Here is a 26228-nt window from a genome sequence, read left to right as displayed (position 1 = left end):
TGAATTACAATGATCTTCGTTTACTACTTTTATTTTCTAATGAATTTCAGGATGAATTAACATTTCCATCTTGTTGTCGTTAATGATCATTTAGACTGCTTATTAATTATTATTTACTCTGAATTAATAGCTATATTCATGCATCAATAATGTGTCAAGCTCAGGTGGTGATTGAAATTCAGTTTATTTAGCCTGACACTAGTCCGGTTTGTTTCGTTGATGCACCAGGTTTGCATTTACGCTAGGATGATTTCCACAACTCGAAGACTGTTGTTAACATTTTGACATAGACTACGTTGTAGAATAATTTATTTAATTTCTACAGCACTTTTCATTACAGAGGCATCTCAATAGGCTACTATATGCAGAAAAATGCAAAATACATAGTCCTACATTCATTATAATAATAAAATAAAGGTTATGCTTGTTTGAAAATTAATGGTTTACCAAGCGACTTTGTATTTTCTGTAGTGCGGACTTGGCTCAGGGAACGCTCGTTTGATTCAAGTCAAGGGGTCTAATACTACAACTTTTCCAATAAAAAACAGTCATCTAAAAGTGTTAATTCATGGTCAATTTTGTGCGCTTTGGTTTTATTTCATACTTCACGTTTGTACAAATGCTGTATAGCGTAGACCTACATCTAGAGAAAGATACTGTATATCACTTCTTAGTTCAACATTTTATTTAGATCATGGCCTATGTATATCACAGGACATATATGTTTCGGTGTTTGCCCAGTCTCTCTTTTTTCTAAAGAGGCACACTTCTGAAAAATCCTGACTTTATTAATGTCATGATTAATAGAAAAGATGATTAGGTCTACCATAAAAACCATGTATAACTCAATAATTCCATTTTATATTCCGTTTTGTTACATCTTCTCCACTTTGAAAGATATGATAAGAAAATATTGTCTATCCTTCGTTTTAAACGTGTGAGTGTGTAAACGTTATTCATTAGATAAGCTATTTAGGTTGCTTTACTGAACTGGTTCTAATATTTAGGCTACCAGCGATTGCGCACTGACCGCACCAGCAACATGCACGCGTTAGGATTAAAACAACCGAGGCAAATAAAACTATAAACAAAACATTGTTTTCAGTGTCTTCTGCAATTTAGTGCACAGTGCACAACTAGAGGCTACATATAACCGGTTTCAATTACCTAATAAAGATCATTATTGTCATCTATATTTTTCCCTCAGTCAAATAGGCTACTATTGGTTCCGACCAGGCCACCTGTCACGGTCTTTGAGCTCGCTCTGTTTTTCAGCTGTTCATGAAGCTGTAATGTAACTTAATTCAATCTGGTAATATTGAAATCAATAAAGCCCTATTTATGCATTCGAGTAGACTATGATACGTGGTGATAAAAAGTAAGTGGACAGTGTTCCGACATTGTATGGAACCTAATACAAATTCGGAAACATAGCCAACCTTTGTATAATACCGCATTATAAATGTGGTTAGTTGGAAACATCACTTGTTCTTGGCCCTTTATTACATGTCTTCGCACATGCAGTAGCTGTGCATGGAGGCTTTCAGTGACAGTTTATCATTGCACAATGATTTCATACAGGTAATTCAAGTAAATCTTAGTAACATATTTGTAGAGGGGGGTAGGAGGTTCGGATGGGGGGGCAGGTGGGGGACATGGGAGCAGGTAGCTGACCAAAATATTTATAAAATACGTTTAGTTCTATTTTTCCCCCATAAAGCCCTGACGATGTTAATTCGGTGTTGGATGGTCAGTTACAAGGTTCGGGTTTAGGATTCTTGCTTCAGGAGTTGGTGTTTCTCTCATTTGCTATTGGTTAACAGATTTTGGTTCTCTCTCTTTCCAAACTTCTCATTGGACGTGTGCGATTTGACAGTGAGCGAAAGGGTTGCCCTTAACGCTTCAAAAAAAAAAGTTATCCAGAAGTGAGTATCAATCAGAGAGAGGGAGAAGGACAGAAAGGGGAAGAGAAAGAGGCAGGAGAGCAGGACGGAGAGACAAAAAGCGGTAGATAGCCAGGAATATATTTAATGCTAACTTTCGAGCAATTAAATGCGCCGTGGGGATGGCGTATCATATCTTTAGAGGTTTGAAACACAATTTCTAGTCATAGTTTTTGGATTACTTTCGTCATTGGCGACTTTTGCACCGTTTTAAACATTGACGTGTGCATTTTCCTTGTGCTCGCTGCGTGGACGGAGTTTTTGTTTTCCCTCTTGTGGATTTGCCTTGAGAGAAATGAGTGACAGAAGGCGATCTGCTGCTGCTCTGAGCTCAAGAGCGCACGCCTTTTCGGTGGAAGCCCTGATCGGGTCAAATAAGAAGAGAAAGCTCCGGGGCTGGGAGGAAAAGGATCTGGAGTTGTCTATGGAGAGCCTCGCCAACAACGGACAATTAGGAGACGGCGACGACCCTGTGCATTGTCTGGATATCGACCCCGGTCAGTGCATAACCACCATCACTTCATATTTGTTTTTTTTGTTGAATATTGTTATGCTTCCAAAACAAAACTACGGATTGGTCTATCTCACGGAAAAGTGGAATACAGAAAAGGCTACTATTTCATCACCATTTCAAAGATAACTAGTTATAACCTTTTCCTCAGATAGGCCTACTAATGTGAAATAATAACATCTGTAGGCTAATAGTGTCCATAATTAATATGTATGTAGTTTAAAAAAGTGTAACTATTATACCGTAATAGTGGTGTTTTAACTTTGCATAAATTATCAAAGGAGTTAACCCACCCCAAATGATTGATTTTGTATAAATGCCATCACTTTAACAAATGAATAGGCCTGTCACACTTCGGTCAGATCGACAGGGACAATGTATCAATGGGGCATAATCAATTCTGCAGTCAAACTTTATTCATAAATACAAATCTTTTACTGGATATGTGTGCAACAAAAGTTCAACATTCACCTTTTGCTGCTATACTAAACAAAAAATATTAACGCAACATGCAAGAATTTCAAAGATTTTACTAAATTACAGTTCATATGAGGAAGTCAGTCAATTGAAATAAATTCATTAGGCCCTAATCTGTGGATTTCACAGACTGGTCACAGATAATAAAACATAAAAAATGAGCTTCACAATGGTCCTCAGGATCTCATCACAGTATTTTTTTGTGCATTCAAATTGCCATCAATAAAATGCAATTGTGTTCATTGTTCGGAGCTTATGCCTGCCCATACCATAGCCCCACCGCCACCATGGGGTACTCTGTTCACAACGTTGACATCAGCAAACGTGGTCTACGGTTGTGAGCACAATTAGACATACTGCCAAATTCTCTAAAACGATGTTGTAGGTGGCTTATGGTAGATAAATTCACATTAAATTATCTGACAACAGCTCTATTGGACATTCCTGTAGTCAGCATGCCAATTGCATGCTCCCTCAACTTGAGACATCTATGGCATTGTGTTGTGTGACAAAACTGCACATGTTAGTGGCATTGTATTGTACCCAGCACAAGGTAAACCTGTGTAATGATCATGCTGTTATAATTAGCTTTTTGATATGCCAAACCTATCAGGTGGATGGATTATCTTGGCATGGGGGAAATGCTTACTAATAGGGATGTAAACAAATTTGTGCGCACAATCTGAGATAAATAAGCTTTTTCTGCATATGGACCATTTCTGGGATATTTTCTTTCGGCTCATGAAACATGGGACCAACACTTTACATGTTGCGTTCATATTTTTGTTCAGTGTACTTCTGTCACATCTACGCATGCAATTTGATCCATATGTGGATAAATGGAACTGAATGTTCTTCTGGTGTATCAGAATGCAAGGTCACTGCCGGTCTGATCGAGGCGTCACTAAGCCATGACGCACCCAGAAAAACGCAGTAGCCTATTGCAGCAGAGCACGGTTAATTTAATTTTTGCGCAGTTATATTCCTTAATTTTTAATTTATTTTATGTATCCTTTATTTAACTGGGCAAGTCAGTCAAGAACATATTCTTATTTACAATGACGGCCTACCCCGGCCAAACCTGGACGACGCTGGGCCAATTGTGCTCCGCACCATGGGACTCCCAATCACGGCCGGATGTGATACAGCCTATGATCATAAATATCATAAGCGGTTACGTTAAAAGTTATATTACCATTGTTTCACAAATTACTACACATTGGTACAAAATGATGGTTGCATGTGGGGCCATTGTCCCTTCTCCATTTACAGAAGCATAGCTGCATAAAATTGCCCCGTCTCTCTTTCACGCGTGCCTCTCTTGATACAATACAATTAGCCATGCCAGTGACTTAAGTGGAGACATGGTCAGTTGTAATTCATATTCACTTAAGATGGTTTTGAATTGGGAGAAATGTTTTGCTGAGATTATGAAGGCCTACATTGGTTTCTGTGATTCAATGCAAATTATGCATTTTTGGCACATGGCACAATATATAGAAATTAGCCATCACAAGCCACACCTGGGTTACTTATACCTGTTTTTGTATGAGTCCAAATATAATATGAGACAATGCGTGTGTTTTCGTGTGAAGAGAGTTTGTTTGAATGTAGGCCTGGTGTGTGCTTGTTCTTTTCACTTGGTTAGCCTGTGTGCCCTGTATTTTCTATTCTAATTTCGTGAAGCATATCTATAGGCCTATAGGCTAACTGCATCCTTTTTCCTATGTGGGAAACAATAGGCCAATAAAACGTAGACCTACGTTTAAACTATTTTTATTATTATGTTTTAGTACTTTACTTTTCCAATAATATAGGCTAAACTATTTATCTATATGAAATGGTATGGACACGCAACCTCTGCCATAAGGCTAAGGAAAATATCAACTCAGCTTTCAGTCAATTCTTGACAATTTAAGCAATCACCTATAAGGATAGTCTTAAGTAAAATTTGATATAAATGTTTATTTAATTAAAATTGATCATATTAATTTTGTAAATCTAAAATCGCAAAATCAAAAGGCTCAGGCTAATCTTTAAAACCTATGAATCACGCAGGCTTTTTATTACTGTCAAAACACTTGATATTCCTAAATGGCAATTATATTGAGGTAAACCATTTGTTTTCGCTTTTCTTTGTTGCAAATGTTGTAATAATAAGTAGCCTGGGCTATCCCGATTTTCAATAGGCCAAAGTTATTGCATGCCTATTGACGCAAGTCACATTAGATTCAAGATGGGCATATGCTATAATTTTTAATTCTAGATTTTTCCAAATTATTTACAAAGACGTCTATGACTTAATTTTTATACACATTTAAAACGAACTAATAAGTTATTGAATATGTCACAAAATCAATTGACTCTCGTCTTTTCTAAGTCTTGGGGGATTTGGGTAGTTTGAATTTAAGAACATTGAACTCATCGAAGAGAGACTGATGTCAAAAGCTAGCATGAATGACTCAATCTCGAAGCTTTGAGTTTGAATATCCTTACTTTATTAAATACATCAATGAATGATGATGGATATATTCTATATCCCATTCTAACCCTCCCAGGCCGCAAATATGAATCATAATCCTAATATGAATTGATATCTCCTCTCAGCTCAGTATAGCCTACATTGAATTTCAACAGACACGTAAACCAACTTCTCAATATTACAATCCCCATTACAATTGGATTCACAATAGGCCTAGAAGCGAAGTCCCACCTGCTTTTTATCAAATAGGCTATAGGCCTACATTTTTTTGTATCTAAAAGGATCTCAAACTAATAACCTACCCGCATTATAGACTATATGCCTATACATAGAAAATATATATATTATTTGGTTCATTAGAACCTAATTTAGCGTCACGTGCATGGCTTAATGATCTAGGCCTACACATTTATTTTCTAATTGTACAGTTCATTTTAGAACTGCAAAGCTTTGTGGTTTGCCTTCAGCAACATGACTTGAACCTCATGCACAGAGGCTCTTGTCTGACGCGTGAAGTGCAGCAGCAAGTGTTGTGCGTTTGGGGGATGCCTCACAAATGCGGAGGACCGAACTAAATTTGTTCACAGCTGAGATGCAGGGTTTCAGTACTACCATTGACTGCGATTCAGTCAGTTAAGGAAATGTTATATATCCTCCACGGTTTTACATTAAGTTAGAGTCGTCGTTGATTGAAAAGGAACGTTGTCTCGCGAGCTCCAAGTAATTTAGGAGCCATATTCCTGGCAGAGTCGCAAGTAGTTTGAGTATCCAATCTTGACTAGCCTCCAGTTGACACGTATAGACCAGCCATCACTGATAACAGCTAGTCTTTGTGGTCAGTTTGTGCGGTTTAGATTTTTTACATAATGATTTTGCCTCCATGTGAGGCTTTCAAACCGACATGGTCAAACAACATTATCATTGAAAGACACGTCATGGGAAAAAAATATAAAGTGTAAGAAAACCACCACTACTCAATAGTTTAAATTGGATTAATAACAATCCCGTTTCCCAGAGAGCCAGCATGTATGACACATTACCTTTGTTTCAGGCAAGCACATGTAGGCCTATCTGCAGAATTAACCCCTCCAATATTAAATTGCCTGCCTTAAATGTAAACATCAGCACTGTCAGCAGTTTGTGTGTGTGTCAGAGAGAGACAGAGGGAGAGAGAGACTGCTTTTCTTGTATGGATTTACAAATAAATGTAAATATCCAGACTGTGAAATATATCACTACAGATGATCTTTAATCTCACTCTTAAACCTATTACTGGCCTATAAGGCTTGGACAGTAGTCTGTCTCACTTAATAATCTGTAATTATATTATGGATAACCATGTAGACTGTTTTATGTTTTTAGTCTATGGAGTGACACTGATTTTTAAGTGACAGAATGTTTAATCTTATTCTGTCCGTACTTCATATAGCTCTGAGGTTTCAATATTGTTAACCTATTCTATATAATAATACATGATATAGCCTAATATATGATATATAAATTGTCACTTGGTACTTCTGGGGTGATGATTCCTCTTTCACAAAATGCAAATTGCTGCTGATCATCTCTAAATCATTTTGTATCTTAGAAACCCAACTTTTAAAATGATGCCTCTGAGAAAAGCTTAACTCCAAGCTAACAGATGTACTATTAAAAGGGTTTAATCCTTATTTTATTGCCTCTCCCTAACATGGGCCTGAATTAATTACAGGCGGAAACAGGTGGTTCTGATTCTTGTGGATTGGGTTACTCTGCAATTTCAAGGTTGGTAGATTGCTACTTACCCACTCTGTTACAACTCTATTAAATGCATTTTCTATTCATAAACTTGTTTCCATAGAAAGGTCTTTGCGATTTTATTCGTAACGTTTTTGTCCAAATTAGATAATCACATAGTGAATAAGTTTGTGTATGAATAATTAGCTGAAATCCATCATCTTTGCACCTACAAGCCATTATTATTCACATTCAACTAGCTCGATTTCTAGTGTGAACCCACGCTTTGACAAACAGAAGATGGCATTATTGTTATTTTTTTAGACTTGGTAGGCATATCAGTTGAGGAGATCCATGTTCTCCATTGAGGCTCACCGCAAGTTGATTTCTCTGTGCATAACCACAAGATAGTTCATTTGGGTTTTGATAAAGTGGTTGCTGCTCTCCACAGTTTAGCAGAGGTTGGCTACTGTCTATGATTGGCTAGTTAGTCAGCATTAGTCATGCACTTAAGGTTAGTACCAGATTTCTGACTCTGCTTCCACCTTTCTATCTGTAAGCTGCCATGAGGTGCTACTTCCTTCAATATATTTATTTATTTGTCGCTCACTCCATCTCTCTCATTGTTTCCCCTTCGCTCGAGACATGCGTCTTTCTACCCAGCAATATCCTGTGTAATGTGGGACAGATGTGTGTAGTTCTTCTCACACTTTTGTAGCTCTGCTCTGTTCCTGCTGGTTATAGTGGGTGTGACTGAGAGCAGGCTGTCCGTGTGGAGGGGGACAGGGGGATAGCGGTGGAGGACAGGGACTAGTCTGGTGACATGTAAGGGGACAGCATGGTGACTCTGAGTGCTAGTGGATGGACGTGGTGTAGCTTGATGACAGTAAAGCGCCGAGACAACAGCAGCAGCAGCAGCCATGATGGCTCTGAGCAGGCCCAGATCTCTGGCCTGGCCCACTGTGTGGCTGATGGCTGCTGGATGCATGATGGCTGTATGGGCCAATCAACAGTTGCACTGTCTTACCATGTTCCTTGGCTCACACAGAGAGAGTCATCACTGCCATCATACTGAAAGGATCTCTCAAGAGGATGATGAAAATGATTTTTTCTCCTCTCACTCTTTCGCTTCCCTTCTATGGACCTCTCTCATCTTCCTCTCTGTCTCTGTGGTAGAGCTGTCCTGCCTGCAGTGTCTTCATGTCTCCACTCCATGCTCTTGTCTCTTGTTTTGGGGTCGTCACTTGGTGGTTAGTCCTGGGCCACACTCCAGTCTCTCAGCAGTCCTGAATCTGCATAAACGCCTATTTGCATGGTGTGTCCTGCCAAAGCAACCTACTCATGTCAGGGCCCTCAATAAATCATATAATATTACATATTGGCACATAATAACAGAGACAAGTACATTAATAAGAAATTGAAATATACAATTCATAACATTACTGTGTGCTGTATAGAATAAAACTATGTATATTTATGAGCTGATACATGGCAAAATGTTTTTTTTTCACTACATAGTGTTGTCAATGTCGAACATAAAATGCTGAAGCCAGTAGTAATGTAAGCCTATAGGTGTATTTGGAAGCTAAGATCTGGAGCAGTTATTCTGGAAAAATTCCTTGACTATTCAAGTTCTATATGCAGGTTATACATTTATTTTGCTATTGTAGTTGTTCTTATTGTGTTGCCAGAGATTCCATTGGGGAAAATATAACTTACTAACTTTTCCTAACTTTGTTGTGGGCCCTTTTCATAGCCTATGTGACATCGTAATATATGACATTTGTAGACATAGTGATATGAATGATAGTAGTTTGTAGTTGGCATGACAATCAGTTGGGCTAAATATAGCTTTTAGAATTTTTGTTGGTGGGCTTTTTTTCATGTAAAATGCACATTTCATTTGATTGCAAGCGTTACTATTGTGGACAATTTATGACATTTCAAACGTAAATGGAATAGTTTTAGAGTCAGATTTATTTTTTATTATTTGAAATCCAACCAAACCCATATGATTTGAGTGAGTTTAGATTCGGTGCTTTCTCGGAGTTCATGCTACAGATGATTTGGCCTCAACGGTCAATACTTAACTAATTTTCCTGATGTCCCAGTTTTACCGGGGCTACATTTTTTCCTAATCCTGTAAATCTCCACAGATTCGGAGGCGAGCCCGGGTTCAGATGGCGAGGGTCTGGCGGAGAGGACGTCGTGCTCCTTCGGCTCCCCTGAGGACCTAGCCCCGGCGGCCTGCGAGCTGTCTCCCGCTGCCTCAATGGAGGAGATTCAGGTGGAGCTGCAGTGCGCGGACCTCTGGAAGCGCTTCCATGAAATTGGCACGGAGATGATCATCACTAAAGCCGGGAGGTAAAGCAACGGCTGCATATTTATGATTTAAAGGACTCCGTGATTAATATATTTTCTTCTTGCACCTACCATGTATGCACTCGTAGAAAAAAGGGTTCCAAAGGGCTCATTCGACCGTCCCCATAGGATAACTATTTTTGGCTCATGGTGGAACCATTTTTAGTTCCTCTGTGGAAAGGTTTCTACATGAAACCCAAAAGAGTTCTACCTCGAACCAAAAGGGTTCTACCTGTAAAATGGGTTATTCAAAGGGTTCTACCTGTAAAAAGCTCATTCAAAGGGTTCTACATGTAAAAAGGGTTATTCAAAGGGTTCTCCTATGGGGACAGCCGAATACCCCATTTAGGTTTGATATCACCTTTTTTCACATGTTGCCTACTTTTGCGCAAAAGATCCCCGTGCGCTATGCATTACCCCTGTAGCACGCATGTTTTTGAGGGGTGCTAATGTGTTGCACATGGGGGCAAGGGCTCCGGACGCGAGAGGGCCGCTCTGTAATCACAGGCCATAAATGACGTATGAGGGTATTCCATGGCTGATGTCAGAGAATAGCCGGGGAAGAAAGGAACTGTTTCTAATTAATCTCTTTGAAACATGTTTTCGGTTCTTGCTCTTTTGGGCAGTGTTACGTACTGGGGAACGTAAACAGGCAGCAATTACAACCCAAACCGAGCATATAACTTAACCTACACTGTTCTCATGAAGACTTTTCCCCCTCGCCAGGAACACCAGGTATTTCCCGTCCATTTCGAATTTAACGATCAAGCAATAGGCGGACGACGAATTTATGTAGTCGACTGATTCACGAAGTAGGCCTAGCAATAAAGCGGTCGAGGTTATGACTTTTTCCTCCATAAAACAAACGAAAAACACTGTGAAAGCATATGGTCTTCTGTAGGCCTATAGTTTATAATGCATAATTTGTTTATTTCAAAACTAGGTTTAATATAGGTGAAGGTGTTCATCTTCAATCTAACCTAACAGGTTTTAGTTTCAAAGGCCACTTTATTTTACTCTGGATTGTGAAATTCGATTTAGCCAGTTGCCCATTTCAAAATAGTTGTAATTAATTAGGAATATTAGGTATGTTTCAGGCTCCCATTTTATGTCAATCAGCATCAAGCCTTTTGATTTTTCCACATTTGTAACCGTGTATGGTCCTGTATTGCTTAGTTGATAGATTATCTCGCTTGCACCACCAGGGCCGCGAGTTCGATTCCCGGGGCCACCCATATGTAAAATGTATGCACGCATGACTGTAAGTCGTTTTGGACAAAGGCGTCTGCTAAATGGCATATATTATTATTATTATTATTACTTTTAGGCTAATATAGGCCTCCTACCTTTAATAACAGAACATATTATGAAGTTTAACAACAGAAAATAGTATGATATTAATCACATTTAACAAACATAGGCCTATTATGATTCCTCTGTATATGTGTCATGCATTAGAAGGGAGTGAGGGCAGAGCAGTATTGGCTATATATGGCCTAACACGGGGATGCGGCATATTTCTCCTAGTCTTCTAATTTGACAAGCATGCTTACCATTTCCTTAGACTAGATTGGCTATCCACTGATTATTATTTGAAGCTGACCAATTAGTCGACATGTTTTTATGGAGAAATGGCAAAGGCCAAGTTGTTTGCGTGTTTAATTTTCTTTTGGTAGGCCTCTATCAAATTACATAACAAGATTTTAAAGTTGTATTGTAAAGTAGTAGGTTTGTATTTTCGCGTTTGTTCTTCTGTTTTAATAACACATGTACACCAACTTTACAGTTCACCTATACATCTGACTTACCTAAACAATATATGATCAACGTTGTTTTCCTGATATTCATGAATCAGATTTACGTTGTTAATAGCCCCATATATATAATCCGTGTCTGTTTAAAGGCAGTATAGTTTAAACGACTAGCTGCATGTATTTCATGCCTCTGCTAATAATAACCCTATAAATTCAGAGGAGAAAGAAAGTAAGAAAACAGAACTTATTTGTCATTATGAGGGCAAAGATTTATGACGTTTAAATGAAAAGAAAAATGCAGCTTTTGAAGTGTAAAACGAGGAATTAACTTGAAAATGTCTCTGTGTATGTAGTCCTACTTTTAATATAACTTTTTTTGTTTTTCCTGGTTTGGTTTGCATCGAATTACCAAAAAAACATCTCATGATTGGGTGCATATTTTCAAGGAAGAGTGAGTTTGTTGCCAGCTCGTGCATTAAAACAGTTTTAATCTTCTTTGAGGATGAAATGCCCTACTTTATTTAATCTGAATAATATTTATTTAATGAAGACGTGGAATGTTGATACAGACATTTTAAGGAATTATCATAAAATGATGTTTCTAGGCGCTGTTATGGGTGGATGAGGGGTGGAAATTAGCTATATGACTGGCAAGACATTGGTCAAACTTTAAACCATGCCCAATGGCGCACTAGAGTATATTTCTAGTGGCATGAGTGGAATTATACTTAATGTCTACATGGTGCAGGGTTCCATTTGTAATGCTGATACTCATAATATAATATTAAACTTAAGATATATTGCTAATCTCTCTCTCGCTCTCTCTCAGGCGGATGTTCCCTGCAATGAGAGTAAAGATTGTGGGTCTGGACCCCCATCAGCAGTATTACATAGCCATGGATATTGTTCCTGTGGACAATAAGAGATACAGGTATGCTCCTATCTTCCTAAGGTATGCTCACACTTATTAGCGCTTCCTAACATTTCCTAACTTCCCGTTACTCATTCAGATGGGTGTGTACTATCGTGTGCACGGTGATGTACAGATATATACACAACATGTGCTATTGGAACATTACACTATCCATGTCTGAGATTGATGTTCTTATTCAGTCAAACCAAAATAGGCTCTACTCCCAATTTGGACAACATAGCTGATAAATAGATGTTGTGTATTTTAAGATGGAGAGTCGTCCCCATGAACCCCAAACAACATACACAGATCATTGCAAAATTCAAATGGTATGCTGATATGCACATAAATCTGACTGGAACCTGAAACAATGACGTTTACAGTTGTCCATCTTGGGTATAGGTTTTTATGATGGATATCTCCGGCCAAAGTATCTGAATGAATTTCTGGCATAGAGCACAATGTCTGGAGAGAAAGAGACCACAGGAGAGGAGAATTAAAATTATTTATCATATGTGTGTATGGTTAGAGTGAGACCATAATATTGATAGCTTTATTCACTATGGAAATGGCAAAACATCTTTCTACCCTAAACCTGGTTCTTTGACCATGGCGGAATACAATTTTTATGCCGTAAGATATTGTTTTAATGTACTACCTCAGCTGAAGGACGCAGTTCAATGTGTCATACATTGGTGACGTGGCAGAGCGACAGACAAGTAGCAAAGTGTCATAGTTGCATTAATGTTATAGCAACGCTACAGATGGGTTACAATGCATTTGTTACATTTATTTTCTAATTTTACAGTGTACTTCTTCAGTTTATATATCAATAGCATGCATTAATGTTATATTATTGTTACAGATATTTTTACTATGTTTACATTTTATTTGAGAAACAGGACTTTGCTTTCTTGAATGGAACACTGAGGAACCACTTTAACAATGCATTCATATTATTTCCCCCAGTTGTTTAATTATGTAAATGTGTCATTGAAGGATCGTAGAACCCTGGCTCTCTCACTGACTGAAGTGTTTGTCTACGAGGGGATGATCTAGAGAACCAACATATTATGGAGGATTTTGAGAAGCCAAAAGATCTTGTAAAATTAAATAGGATTTTCTTCCTGGCTGGGGACTTTACCACAGGGCTTTGCAAACTGAGCTCCGAGCTGTCACTGGAATGTCTCATAGTTCTCATAGAGTTGGGGTCTGGAAATAGTCTTTATTGAAATTTACTTGCTTTACTTAGGCTCTCTGCCTCTCTTCAGGAGTGTCTCGTTTATACTGGGCTCGTTAAATCTCCATATTTTACTTGTCTTTTATGTGGACAGTTGGTATGTTCTAAATTTGAATCACAAACGAAAAGTGCAGACACCAGCACTGTCTAGCTCTTCAAATGGACTTTGTCCTCTATATTTGAAAACACACACACACACACACACACACACACACACACACACACGTTCACATACAAGGACTTTACTTAATGATGTAAACTCTGAACACACACCAGTCAACCCTGTAGGGCAGGAATGATCAACTAGATTCAATCATGGGTTGTTTTGTTTTGAGCGGATGGTCGGGGGGCCAGAACATAATTATAAATAATTTTAGACTGCAAATTGACTGCAAGCCCAAACAGATATAACATTTGACTAAAATATTATAATTTCAAACCTTGCTTACATTTGTAAACAAGCTCGTGTCTCGCTATTATGCAAGGGAATATTTGGGAATATTCCAAACATTAAAATCACTTGGGAGGTGATTACCTGGTGTTTTTACATTCTTTTATGTCCCCCCCAAAATAAAAATAATAATACTTATTTTTGCTCAGAAAACTTGGGGGGCCAAATAAAACCACGTGTGGGCCAAATTCGGCCTGCAGACCACCAGTTGGGGAACCTTGCTGTAGGGAAATGTAATAGTGATACTTACTCTGTCAGTTAAGGTAACCCAATATACAGTACAGCCTGGGTTTGGCAAGTGTGTGTGAGTATTTTAACGTGTGTCTGTCTGAATTTCTTGTCCATAAAAGTATATATCTGTTTGATGAGTTGTATGCATACATATGTTGTCTGTGGTCTGTGTGTGTGTGTGTGTGTGTGTGTGTGTGTGTGTGTGTGTGTGTGTGTGTGTGTGTGTGTGTGTGTGTGTGTGTGTAAAGTGTATAAAGTGTGTAAATTGTGTGGTGTTGGGTGAGCGGGCTAGGCTACCCCCATCTGTCCGAATGGTGTCACATAAAGTCAGATCTTTATTGATTGTGCTGGAGCCAGATGGCAGATTTATGGAAGATGAAAGGGGGCTAATCAAATTTCCAGTCCTGTTTGGGGCTAAGGTCTCTCTCTTCTTCAACACTTTCCCTGTTACACAGAACTTAACCCTAAACAGCAATCCAAACAGGAAATTACACAAACGCCTGGCATTCTGTGTGTTTGTTTGGTCTGGTGTGTGTTGTGTGTGTGTTCGTGTGCTAAAGAGGTGAGAGAGTGTGCATGTGTCTTCAGGGTGCTCAAGGTTCTGTGTGTGAGAGAGAGAGAGAGACCGAGAGGGTGGTGTAACGCTGCTAGACAATAACAAAGAGGCCAAATTAGAGTTTTGTCCATGTTTTACCACTGAGTGATGACTATGGAAGAGACGTTGCAGCTAAGCACTTTCAACTGTGCGCATGGCCAGAACTAAAGGCAAACAGCTGTGCTTGGGGCTACAGTGGATTGGAGTCCCTCTCTTGCTTTAGTCAGTCAGTGAGGGGAATGCTCTGTGCTGGGCGGGGCAGTCATATTGTACCCTAACTCGCAATGCAACATAAAATGTTATGACTGAGCTTAGTTGTGAATATGTCGTTAAAAGCATATGTAGTATGTGTGGGGATATTTGATGTCTCTATTGTGAGCAGCTCTGCATCTGCAACACATGAACTCCCTGACTTCAATGCTTCACAATAACATGTGCAAAACCTGTGGGAAAAAAACAGAGAACCAAATGTGAAATAAGGTTTGGTGCTGATACGTCTGTCACTGTGTGTCTGTCCTCCAGGTATGTGTACCACAGCTCCAAATGGATGGTGGCGGGGAACGCGGACTCCCCCGTGCCCCCGCGGGTCTACATCCACCCAGACTCCCTGGCCTCTGGAGACACCTGGATGAGGCAGGTGGTCAGCTTCGACAAACTCAAACTCACCAACAATGAGCTGGACGATCAGGGCCATGTGAGTGAGCCGGTGAGCCGGCTTAACTTGACATAGCATATTCTTGCCTCCCTCCTACACCTGTACACTGTTACACCTGTACACCTTTACACCTGTACACTAATACAAAGACATATAAGTAATTGTACTGTTTCAGTATTTCTCAAAGTGTTTTACATTGTAATATGGGAATTTACTTCCCCCCACCCATGTGTAGATAAGACTATTCTTAGAGAAGAAGACTGCGGCCTTTATTGACTGATGCTGAAATAGTTGATCGGCATTGATGTAGTTATGGCACAAGATGGATCTCCTCATGACATGAAGTCCGTGCTGTTACAGGCCAGATTGCTTTTATTACGGGGCCTTGACGTTGTTGAAACAGTCAGAAGAGCCAGTGCAAATCCATTTCTCCATAGAGGTCCTGATGTAGGGATGCCAGGTAATGTAATTACTCAAGATGGACCCAACCTCCCTAGCCATGATGGAGAGATACATACGTTTTTAGAATCTTCTCAAAAAAGGGATGCCAGTGGCTTCATGTAGCTTAGTGAGGCAATGATGGGCTGGCACATTCTGGTCCTCCTATGGGCCTGTTTTCCAACCAGCCAGCTGATGCTAGCACAGCTCCGTTCTTCTGACAAACGTAATAACAGATGGGTGTTAGATGCAGCATTGGGTACATATTTTGGGGGGCAGTCAGGCAAGGCCCCTTTCTCTCCCACAGCCGCGTTATAAGGCCTTTGTTCCGCTGAAGGCATCGAGGCGAGAGGAAATTAACTTTGGAACTTCATGTGTGGGAAACCTCACCGCAAATAGGCGGGTATCTGTCCCATCACTCTTCTCTTCTTCCTCCGTCTTGCCATAGTATCAAACCTCTCCATTAACAGTGGTTGCTATAATAAAGGGAAAGGGAAAGGGGGATACCTAATCAATTGTGCAACTGAATGCATTCAACTGAAATGTGTCTTCCACATTTAACCCAACCCCTCTGAATCACATAAGCAGGGCTATTGGTTCTTAAAAAACTCTAAAAGTCTAAGCCGTTGGAGAGGCTGACATATGGAATTGTTTTAAGATGGTCATACCATGGATCATTTAGCTTTTTGATTTAGAACTTTAGGACCTCTTTAGGTATACATTATTTGGGGATAAAATATTGAATATGGCCTTTACTGCTATAGCCCATAGAAACGCATTGAATAACATGTTAATAAATGTCAAAAAAGACAGACAAAAAATGTATCATAAGGTTTTGAAGTGTCTGTTCTATGTCTCTAAGAGATATAAGAAAGCTCAGGAAATATTTTAGTTTAACCCCTTATTTTTGTTGTCGCAAAACTACCTCCATACTTCCATTCATTTGTATGGGTTACTTTCAGACGAGTCCCGTGACACTTGTGGGGGTTGTAGACCAAAACGGAGAGAGTCTCCCCTTTCCATATAGTGGTCACAATAGTATAGATGTTTTCGTGAGAAGACCAATTTTCGGGGTAACTCATGGTCTGACAAACACCGCTGTAGCTCAGCCACCTTCCACTGCAGATGCAGAAGGCCGACATGGGCGGATGCTGTGAATTGAGACCAGCACATGCAAAAATATATCTCTAGTTTAAACTGACGGATTTTGATGGGTATTTTTTTATTATGTTACTTAGATTGACGCACAGGTGATTAACCAAGCTGATTGGCTTTTGCTTGTTATTCATATAAATAAGTTATAAATATGTAACTGAAATCACTTTATTGCTACAGTAGGCCTCTTATTTTAAGGACACTACTAGATGTATTGTTTTGATAATAGATCCGTCAGATAAGTTCCTTGTCTGCTCTGTGTTGTTGTGAGCTCAGTTCAGTGTGTGTATGTGCGACTGGGGAGGGTTTGACCTGACCCAGAACCCTGGCCCTGACTTGGGGTCCCCTGGGCTGAGCAGGGGGAAAGGTGAAGAGGATGGGGGGCTGGAATATTACATTTTCTGTCAATGTTATTCGTTACTGTTTCACCAATCTGTTTGAAATGACCCCCTTAGTTGTTTGTGGCTCCAGGGAGGCTTCTCACTCGGGCTGTAATCAAGAGCAGACAGAGAGCCGGAGGGAAGGCTGGGCCGCCATAGCCTGAAGCCTCGGCTCTGCTCTCTGGTGTTAAATACTTACCTTACCACCTCTCTTATCATAAATGTGGACTTGTGTTCCTCTTAATCATACAGCCATGATATGAACTCAGACTTGCTTAGACACACATAGGCACATGCACACACATGCACTCACAATGTAACCATTACGATCTCTCTGTGGTTTCAGATCATCCTCCACTCCATGCATAAGTACCAGCCTCGTGTCCATGTGATCAGGAAGGACTTCAGCAGTGACCTGTCCCCCACAAAGCCTGTTCCCAGTGGAGAGGGAGTGAAGACCTTTAGCTTCCCTGAGACTGTCTTCACCACAGTCACCGCCTACCAGAACCAACAGGTCTGAGGCCAGACACTTTTATCTTTGTTGCTACGATGCTGTTGCCACTCAATTGGTTTATCTGCACCAGGCATAGGGTCAATTCAAGTTTAATTGGAGTCAATTCTGGAAGTGAACTTAATGCGGAACTGACACCGTTTTAACTACTTTGCAGATATGAATGAAATAAACAAACAATCATAATATCAGTCCAAAATATCAAATTCACAGTTTATGCCTTAAAACATACTTTGTAAGAGGTTTAAAAAAAAAAGGGGGTATATTTGACTCAAAATTCCATTACATATAGTCAGGTATTGTTTGCAGAATAGATGGATGCAATCAATGCATGATTAATATACAGTTGAAGTCGGAAGTTTACATACACTTAGGTCATTAAAACTCATTTTTCAACCACTCTACAAATTTCTTGTTAACAAACTATAGTTTTGGCAAGTCGGTTAGGACATGTACTTTGTGCATGACACAAGTAATTTTTCCAACAATTATTTACAGACAGATTATTTCACTTATAATTCACTGTATCACAATTCCAGTGGGTCAGAAGTTTACATACACAAAGTTGACTGTGCCTTTAACAGCTTGGAAAAGTCCAGAAAATTATGTCATGGCTTTAGCAGCTTCTGATAGGCTAAATGACATAATTTGAGTCAATTGGAGGTGTACCCGTGGATGTATTTCAAGGTCTACCTTCAAACACAGTGCCTCTTTGATTGACATCATAGGAAAATCAAAGGAAATCAGCCAAGACCTAAAAAAATATTTATAGACCTGGTTCATCCTTGGGAGCAATTTCCAAACATCTGAAGGTACCACGTTCATCTGTACAAACAATAGTACACAAGTATAAACACCATGGGACCACGCAGCCATCATACCGCTCAGGAAGGAGACGCGTTCTGTCTCCTAGAGATTGACGTACTTTGGTGCGAAAAGTGCAAATCAATCCCAGAACAACAGCAAAGGACCTTGTGTAGATGCTGGAGGAAACAGGTACAATGTATCTATATCCACAGTAAAACGAGTCCTATATCGACATAATCTGAAAGGCCGCTCAGCAAGGAAGAAGCCACTGCTCCACAACTGCCATAAAAAAAGCCAGACTACGGTTTGGCTTGCAAGCCGAAGTACTCCATCCCAACCGTGAAGCACGGGAGTGGCAGCATCATGTTGTGGGGGTGCTTTGCTGCAGGAGGGACTGGTGCACTTCACAAAATAGATGGCATCCTGAGGATGGAAATGATGTGGATATATTGTAGCAACATCTCCCGACATCAGTCAGGAAGTTAAAACTTGGTCGCAAATGGGTCTTCTAAATGGACAATGACCCCAAGCATACTTCCAAAGTTGTGGCAAAATGGCTTAAGGACAACACTGTCAAGGTATTGGAGTGGCCATCAAAAAGCCCTGACCTCAATCCTATAGAACATTTGTGGGCAGAACTGTTAAAGCGTGTGCGGGCAAGGAGGCCTACAAACCTGATTCAGTTATACCAGCTCTGTCAGGAGGAATGGGCCAAAATTCACCCAACTTATTGTGGGAAGCTTGTGGAAGGTTACCCGAAACATTTGACCCAAGTGCAACAATTTAATGGCAATGTTTCCAAATACTAATGGAGTGTATGTCAACTTCTGACCCACTGGGAATGTGATGAAAGATATAAATGCTGAAATAAATCATTCTCAATACTATTATTCTGACATTTCACATTCTTAAAATAAAGTGGTGATCCTAACTGACCTAAGACAGGGAATTTTTACTAGGATTAAAGGTCAGGAATTATGAAAACAGGGTTTAAATGTATTTGGCTAATGTGTATGTAAACTTCCGACTTCAACTGTAATTAACCAATGCAATGCTTGGCAGCTTAATAAAGATTGCTATCAGGTTGTAAATCACAGATCATGCATTGTTTGGATCCTGAAGCCATTTGGTTGATGCAAAAAGGGTGAAAGTTAGGTGGATATCTCAACACAATCAAACTATCATGGGCAATGATCATAAGTCATAACGTGGCTATATAATGTGGCTAATATTTAGCTGGCTAATATTTAGCAGGCTAAAAACACAGAGCTTTGATGTAGCTAGCTAGCTGCTGGGAGGATGTAATGTCATCATTCTGACGAGTGGGTAAATGGCAGACTTTTCCCCAAAATGTTTTTAGCAGCTTAGGTGGCTACAGCTAAGTTGCAGGTGTCATTTGGTTAGGTAGCTAACAAGAAATGTGACTCGCTTTTGAACTTGAACAACTGTTAACCACAGGAAACTCTTATTTGTCAATTAAATGTATCTGTCATCGATCAAATTGGCAGGCACGCAAGCAAGCTAGTAAGTCCTATTCAGTTGTCAAAAACATAGGTTATGGGACATAAGCAGGTATTGGAAGGCAGGCTGCAACAGGGCAAGCGAGCAGGCTACTATTCCCCATCCTCTCAGTCCAACTACATGCTGAAACATTTGACAGTTTATCCAAAGATACTGGTTTCCCCTTTTGTCTGTACATTTATCCCTCACTAGATTTCATGTTAGCTCATCTGGCTCTTTCTAAAGTCGTTGTAGCTGCCTGTAAACATACAGTTAAAAGTGAATGGCATACCCCAGTATGACAATGAATTATTTGCATATACGCCAACTGTAGCTCTGATTGGTTATGGTGCACTGGTCTGTGTAGAGTCTGGGCCTGGACAAGACAGATACGTTTTTATTTGTTTTTATTTTCTATTAATTGCCCAAATGCACGGCAGCTTTCCCACTCATATTACTGTAGCATTTTCACAAATTCTCAAATATTCTATGAATGTATCAAAAAGTTTTAAAAAATCACCATATTCTCCCCAAGGGTGTACAGTATATAAACATATTTTAAGGAAATGTATGGTGCTAAAACGGTGTGAGTTCCTCTTTAAATTCAGTTTATGAATGGAAAATGACCAATTATTATTATTATTACATTAAAAAAAGATTTTCATGAATTGCTTTATTCATACATTCCTTCATTTCCCCTTTGATTTCTTTGAAATCTTTATATTGATACATTTTGTTTTTCTTTATATTGATACATTGGTTTTGATTGTCATGTTTTTCTTTCCCGCAGATAACTAGACTAAAGATTGATCGCAACCCATTTGCTAAAGGATTTCGGGATTCAGGTAGAAACAGGTATACATTCCTCCACTAACCCGAGGTCCGTGTAATGCAACCTGTCTCAGCATTCGCCAGGCTGTGTGCCGCAAATCTGTCCTTTTGTCCAACGTGGCCTTTAATATGGAAATAATCCCCTGGAGATACCTCCTAATCCCATATGCTGCTTCATATAAAATTAGTCACTCTCTCCCCAGCCAAGAAAACCCCACTAGATCTGAGATAGAAACACAGGTTCTGGGTAGGGGAGAGCTCTCTCTTTCTCGCTCTCTCTCTCAGTCCGGATTATCATATGTAACAGGGGAAACACTGAACCAGACCCTCAGCACATGAAAGCTCCCCTCCCATCTGGAGCGCATTATCGGCACAGTTATTTGAGACATATTTTTTCATTTTTCAAACAATACAGTGCATGATTTATGAACTAGCGTTAGAATTTCATTGCAGAAAACTACAGATGAAAAGATTATGTAGAAATAAGATATTTATAGACAGAAAATGTATTTATCCTCACACATATCCCCCTAACTACTCATACCAATGCATTATAGTAATTTACTACATCACTGTTAAGCTGTCAGTTATTCCACATAATGGCGAACTGAAATGAATTAAAACGAGGACATATGACACAAGCTAATTCGTTAATTAACTACTGAGTTGTTTCCCCTCTATGAATTTATATCTTAATATAGAGCTCTCTCAGGCATTAAATTATGATTGTCATCAATCAGATTTTTTGACTGGTGACATTTGACTTTATGAGGTAAAACAGGGCAGAGCTCATTTGTTGGGTTTTGGTCCCGAGCTCTATGAATGAGCGCACTGATGGCCAGGGCCAGTGTGATTAGCGTAGCGCGCAAATGAGCTGGAATGGCCCTGGAGTTACTGGCCCTAAAATAACATGGTCGGGACAGGCCCTCGTTTCCCTGGGACAGGGCCCAGCGGCGCACACGGGAGTAAATCATGCAGTAAGGAGAACCGTGTACAGATTCTAGATGAAACGTCACTCAGATTTATGATCACAGTAAAAACCTGCACATTTTAATGGCTCCAGTTTCCTCCCAGTCTGACTCTACTTCTCTTCCTCCCTCTTCTCTCATTCTCACTTACACTCCTTCCTTTCTCTATGTCCCTCTCTCTCTCTTCGACTATCTGTTTTGCCATCACAACTCTTCCTTCCTCTTTCTCCTACCCCGCCTTTGTTATGTTTTATGTATCCGTCCCTCACACTGACCCTTTCTTTTTTTCTCCACTGTTTCAGTCTCTCGTTCTCTCTCTCACACAGGACTGGTCTAGAGGCGATCATGGAGACCTATGCATTCTGGAGACCGCCTGTGAGGACACTCACGTTTGAGGACTTCACCAACATGCAGAAACAGCAAGGTGTGTACAACTGTCTCTAAACTATGGCCTAATCTCTACAATCTTCTACAATATACACTCTTTCACTGTCACTTCATATCTTTCCTTTACCTCACAACACATCAATTCTCTTCATCAGTCTGGTCATCACCACCTGTTTTGGCACCTAACTTGGAATCTGCTGAACTTTTTATTAAATTAACCCTGTTGCTTTTGGACGGCTTTGTTACACGAGTGGAATCAGTGAAAGCTCAGCGTCTTGGTCATGGCTCGTATCACAGTCCCCGATGCTTTAAAGCAAGCCAATTTCGCTCCTTCCTCCGAGGTTATGATGACGTTACACCACTCAGTATTTTGTCTGTGCCGACATCTGTTTGTTATCACAAACTCCTCCAAACCTATTAGACATTAATTAGAGTCCTCACGCCGCTGATGAACTTTGGGCGCTCCGTAAGTGCTCGGAGCTAGAGCGTGTGTCGTCCCCCCACCTCCACTCCTGTCCCCCCCAGCGGCACCAGATGCCCTTCCAGCGGGGTAATCAACAGCCCTTCCAGCGGGGTAATCAACAGCCCTTCCAGCGGGGTAATCAACAGCCCTTCCAGCGGGGTAATCAACAGCCCTTCCAGCGGGGTAATCAACAGCCCTTCCAGCGGGGTAATCAACAGCCCTTCCAGCGGGGTAATCAACAGCCCTTCCAGCGGGGTAATCAACAGCCCTTCCAGCGGGGTAATCAACAGCCCTTCCAGCGGGGTAATCAACAGCCCTTCCAGCGGGGTAATCAACAGTTCCCCTCAGCAACGCTGAAGCTGCTCTGACCCCTGCCCGACCAGAGAGGAAAACATGACATCACTATGATATCCCCCTCTCCTGGCCAACAGAACCCTGCAGAACTGAGCTGAACATTATCGAAGGCATATGGTGCAGTCAGAATCAGAACCCTGGCCAAGAGAGAGTCATGAAGTTTTCTTTTCTTTAGCTGGTTTCAAACTGAATTTCTCTAACATTAAAATTAATGCGGACCAAATTCTCATCAATAAAGAAATATTTGAGTGATATCCCACAGCTATCCGTCAATTCCAAAAGCTTGACTTATTGCATGTAAACCTGTGCCAAGATAAAAACATATTTTTACGTCAATACATGTCTAAATTATGAATGCATGGTTCTTTGAGAAAAGGGGCAAGCTCGGAGCTCTGTTGACCAGACATGTACTGTATCAAACTGAAGCCACATTTATGCTCAGAAACAAGTACTGTTATTTTAGGGTTTAGGATCCAATAAATACTACTATTTCAAAGAAGTAATGATGTCATGCAATTAGTCCTTAAAATCAGATGTTGAGCATATGAAAGTGGTAAAGTCAGCTGAAATTGACCAGTAAGTGTAATATCAAATTCTTTAATACATGTGAATTAAGTGGCTTATGTACCAGCCTTAAACAGGGCTCTCATATTTGATCGGTTAAGATCAAACGGCAGCAGTCACTGGAATAAGACATTCTGGCAGAGAAAGGTCGAATGGCTGAAATGAGAGATACTCTGAGTGTGATTGTTGGCCAATGCTTCTGTTGTTGTTTCACTCTGTAGCATTGGCTCTGTCTCACTGTCTTTGCGTTGAGTGTGTGTGTGTCCCTGTGTGTTTTTCAGGAGGAAGTACGGGCACCTCTCCCACCACCTCCAGCACAGGAGCCCCCTCCCCTTCTGGCACGGCCCACCTCCTGTCCCCCTCCTGCTCCCCGCCCACCTTCCACCTGGCCCCCAACACCTTCAACGTGGGTTGCAGGGAGAGCCAGCTGTGCAGCATGGGCCTGTCTGAGTATCCGGCCTGCGCCCGCAGCAACATGGCGGCCCTGCAGGGCTACGGGGGTCTGGCCGACAGCTCCTATGGACGCCTCCAAGCAGCAGGAAGCGCTGTGGCCTCTGCCCAGCAGTCTGAATCCTTCCTGCCCCAGAGGACGTCCTCCCTGATCGCTGCAGGCATGCAAGGGGGTGGTCATGGTCCTCTGTCTGGAAGCAGCGGTGGCGGCAAGATGGATGCCTACGGAGGTCAGCTGACCTCGTTTCCGGCATCCCAGCTGCAGTATGTGATGCAGGGTGGAGCTAGCTCTACCTCTGGCTCCTCCTCCTCCTCAGGCTCCTCCCCCTCTTCTGCCCACATGTTCAGTGGGGGCCACCACCACGTGCAGCAGGGATCCTACAACGCCTTCTCACTCCACAACCCCTACAACCTGTATGGATACAACTTCCCCACTTCCCCTCGCCTGGCTTCCAGCCCTGAGAAGACCCAGGGCGGCCTCCTGTGCTCCTCCTCCTCTGCCGGGGTGTTTGCCGAGCGCCAGTACCTGTCCAACGGTGGCATGGACAGCATGCACATGATCGGCAATCCCTCTGCTGGCCAGCAGGGGGCTGGCTCCTGTGATGGCCGTCAGTATGGCTCCTCCTCTCAGATGTCAATGCACATGGTGTAAAAACTGTCCTGTTATTTCAAGTTCTGTCTCTTCTACTAAGATATGCTATTGATGAGTCATTTTACATTTAGCGTTGTTTGTAATACTGAGGTACAAAGTGAACCTTTCAAAAAACAGACTTTTCATCTCATTGTGTTTAAAAATAATAATAATTCACCTCACATGCTTTACACAAGGAGGTGGAACTGTTATTTAATTACCACAATAGTGTTAAAAAGGGGAAGTGGAACCATATACTGTGCTCTCAGTGCACATGTGGCTGTTTAGAACACTAACCCCAACCATGGGGACATACAGGGGGATACGTGAAAGAGAGGAGACCACATACTCTTACTGTCGAGGGATTCTCAGGAGTGAACCCATTATGGTGCAATAGTAATGACAGTCTACAGTAACTCAGCCTTGTTGCTATGGACTCTATCCAGTCCTGGACAGGATGTGACAGAGGCTCTGTGTGATCCAGAAACTTCACCTCCACTTCCACTGCTCTAGTTTTAACAAGACATTTATGCAACATTATGCCATAACGTTGTGGCAACATTGGGAGAGAACTGAGAGGGTTGTGGCAGTGCCAGATCAATATGAAGGACTTCAATATGAAGGTTTCCCCCTCTGGCCACTCAGCGGAGATGATGGGAGGATGATGGATGAGGCACAGAGGGTGAATATAATATAATACAGAACATGCTGGAAGGATGAAGTCACAAAACTAAAGGTCAGGGTGAGGGAGGAACTATGTGTGTCTGACAGTGGGGTCCAGTTGTTGACCCTGCACCTCTCAGTGGACACGCTGGACGAGAAGCTCTGTTCAAGTGGACACTGAACATATAGTGAAATACAGTGAAATCACCACAATCTTATCAGCACCTTTCCTCACAGACTGGAATGGCTTCACTATTTTTGAGTGGATTACCTTTTTAAAAGCATATATAAGATGGCGAATGCAAGCAAAAACCATAAGCTTTACAGTTGTTGTGTGAAAGGTTATAAAGATAGAATAGGAAACAGAGTAATTATAGTATGTTTTGGTGTGTTGTAGATAATTGTATTTAAGTGCCAAGCAATAATACAATTATATGGGCCAATCTATCATGACAACAAATGTGAGGAAAAATGGAAATAGCAAAATTATTATTTTGAAAGGCCTTTTAAAAAACTGTAAATACAGGTGCCAAGCACACAAAAGTTCAATAAACATTTTAATTCATTTACATGTTTTTGTTTCATTTACAGCTGTCACTCTCTGTAAGATGTGCCTATATTCAAAAACGTAGACCACTAACAAAAACACAAGCAAAAGAGTAAATGCATCCCCTGACATTTTCCCATGCAAATAGAACTTGATTACTATGATATTCTACCATAAATCTATATATATGGTATACAGTGCCTCCACATGCCGTTGTGTTACAGCCTGAATTCAAAAAAGGGATTAAATA

At 40.7% G+C, this 26228-nt stretch overlaps 1 protein-coding gene across 2 annotated transcripts; it reads left to right on the top strand.

Annotated features, from left to right (window-relative positions):
- The first annotated feature begins 1941 nt into the window (after window positions 1-1941).
- LOC115128622 (T-box transcription factor TBX15-like) lies at window positions 1942-26000 on the top strand. Of its 2 annotated transcripts, none has more exons than XM_029658617.2 (8): window positions 1942-2440; window positions 9286-9493; window positions 12074-12175; window positions 15197-15368; window positions 17649-17816; window positions 20911-20975; window positions 22246-22343; window positions 23969-26000. In XM_029658617.2, exons 1-8 carry the CDS (start codon window positions 2239-2241, stop codon window positions 24787-24789), a joined length of 1836 nt encoding a protein of 611 aa, XP_029514477.1. In that variant the 5' UTR covers window positions 1942-2238; the 3' UTR covers window positions 24790-26000. The 2 variants fall into 2 exon arrangements, with proteins under 2 accessions (XP_029514477.1, XP_029514466.1); XM_029658606.2 differs by having other exon boundaries at window positions 15197-15380.
- The last annotated feature ends 228 nt before the right edge of the window (window positions 26001-26228 follow it).

Source organism: Oncorhynchus nerka, linkage group LG1, assembly GCF_034236695.1.
Source record: "Oncorhynchus nerka isolate Pitt River linkage group LG1, Oner_Uvic_2.0, whole genome shotgun sequence".
Taxonomy (NCBI): Eukaryota; Metazoa; Chordata; class Actinopteri; order Salmoniformes; family Salmonidae; genus Oncorhynchus; species Oncorhynchus nerka.
This window is presented reverse-complemented; position numbering and strand designations above follow the sequence as displayed.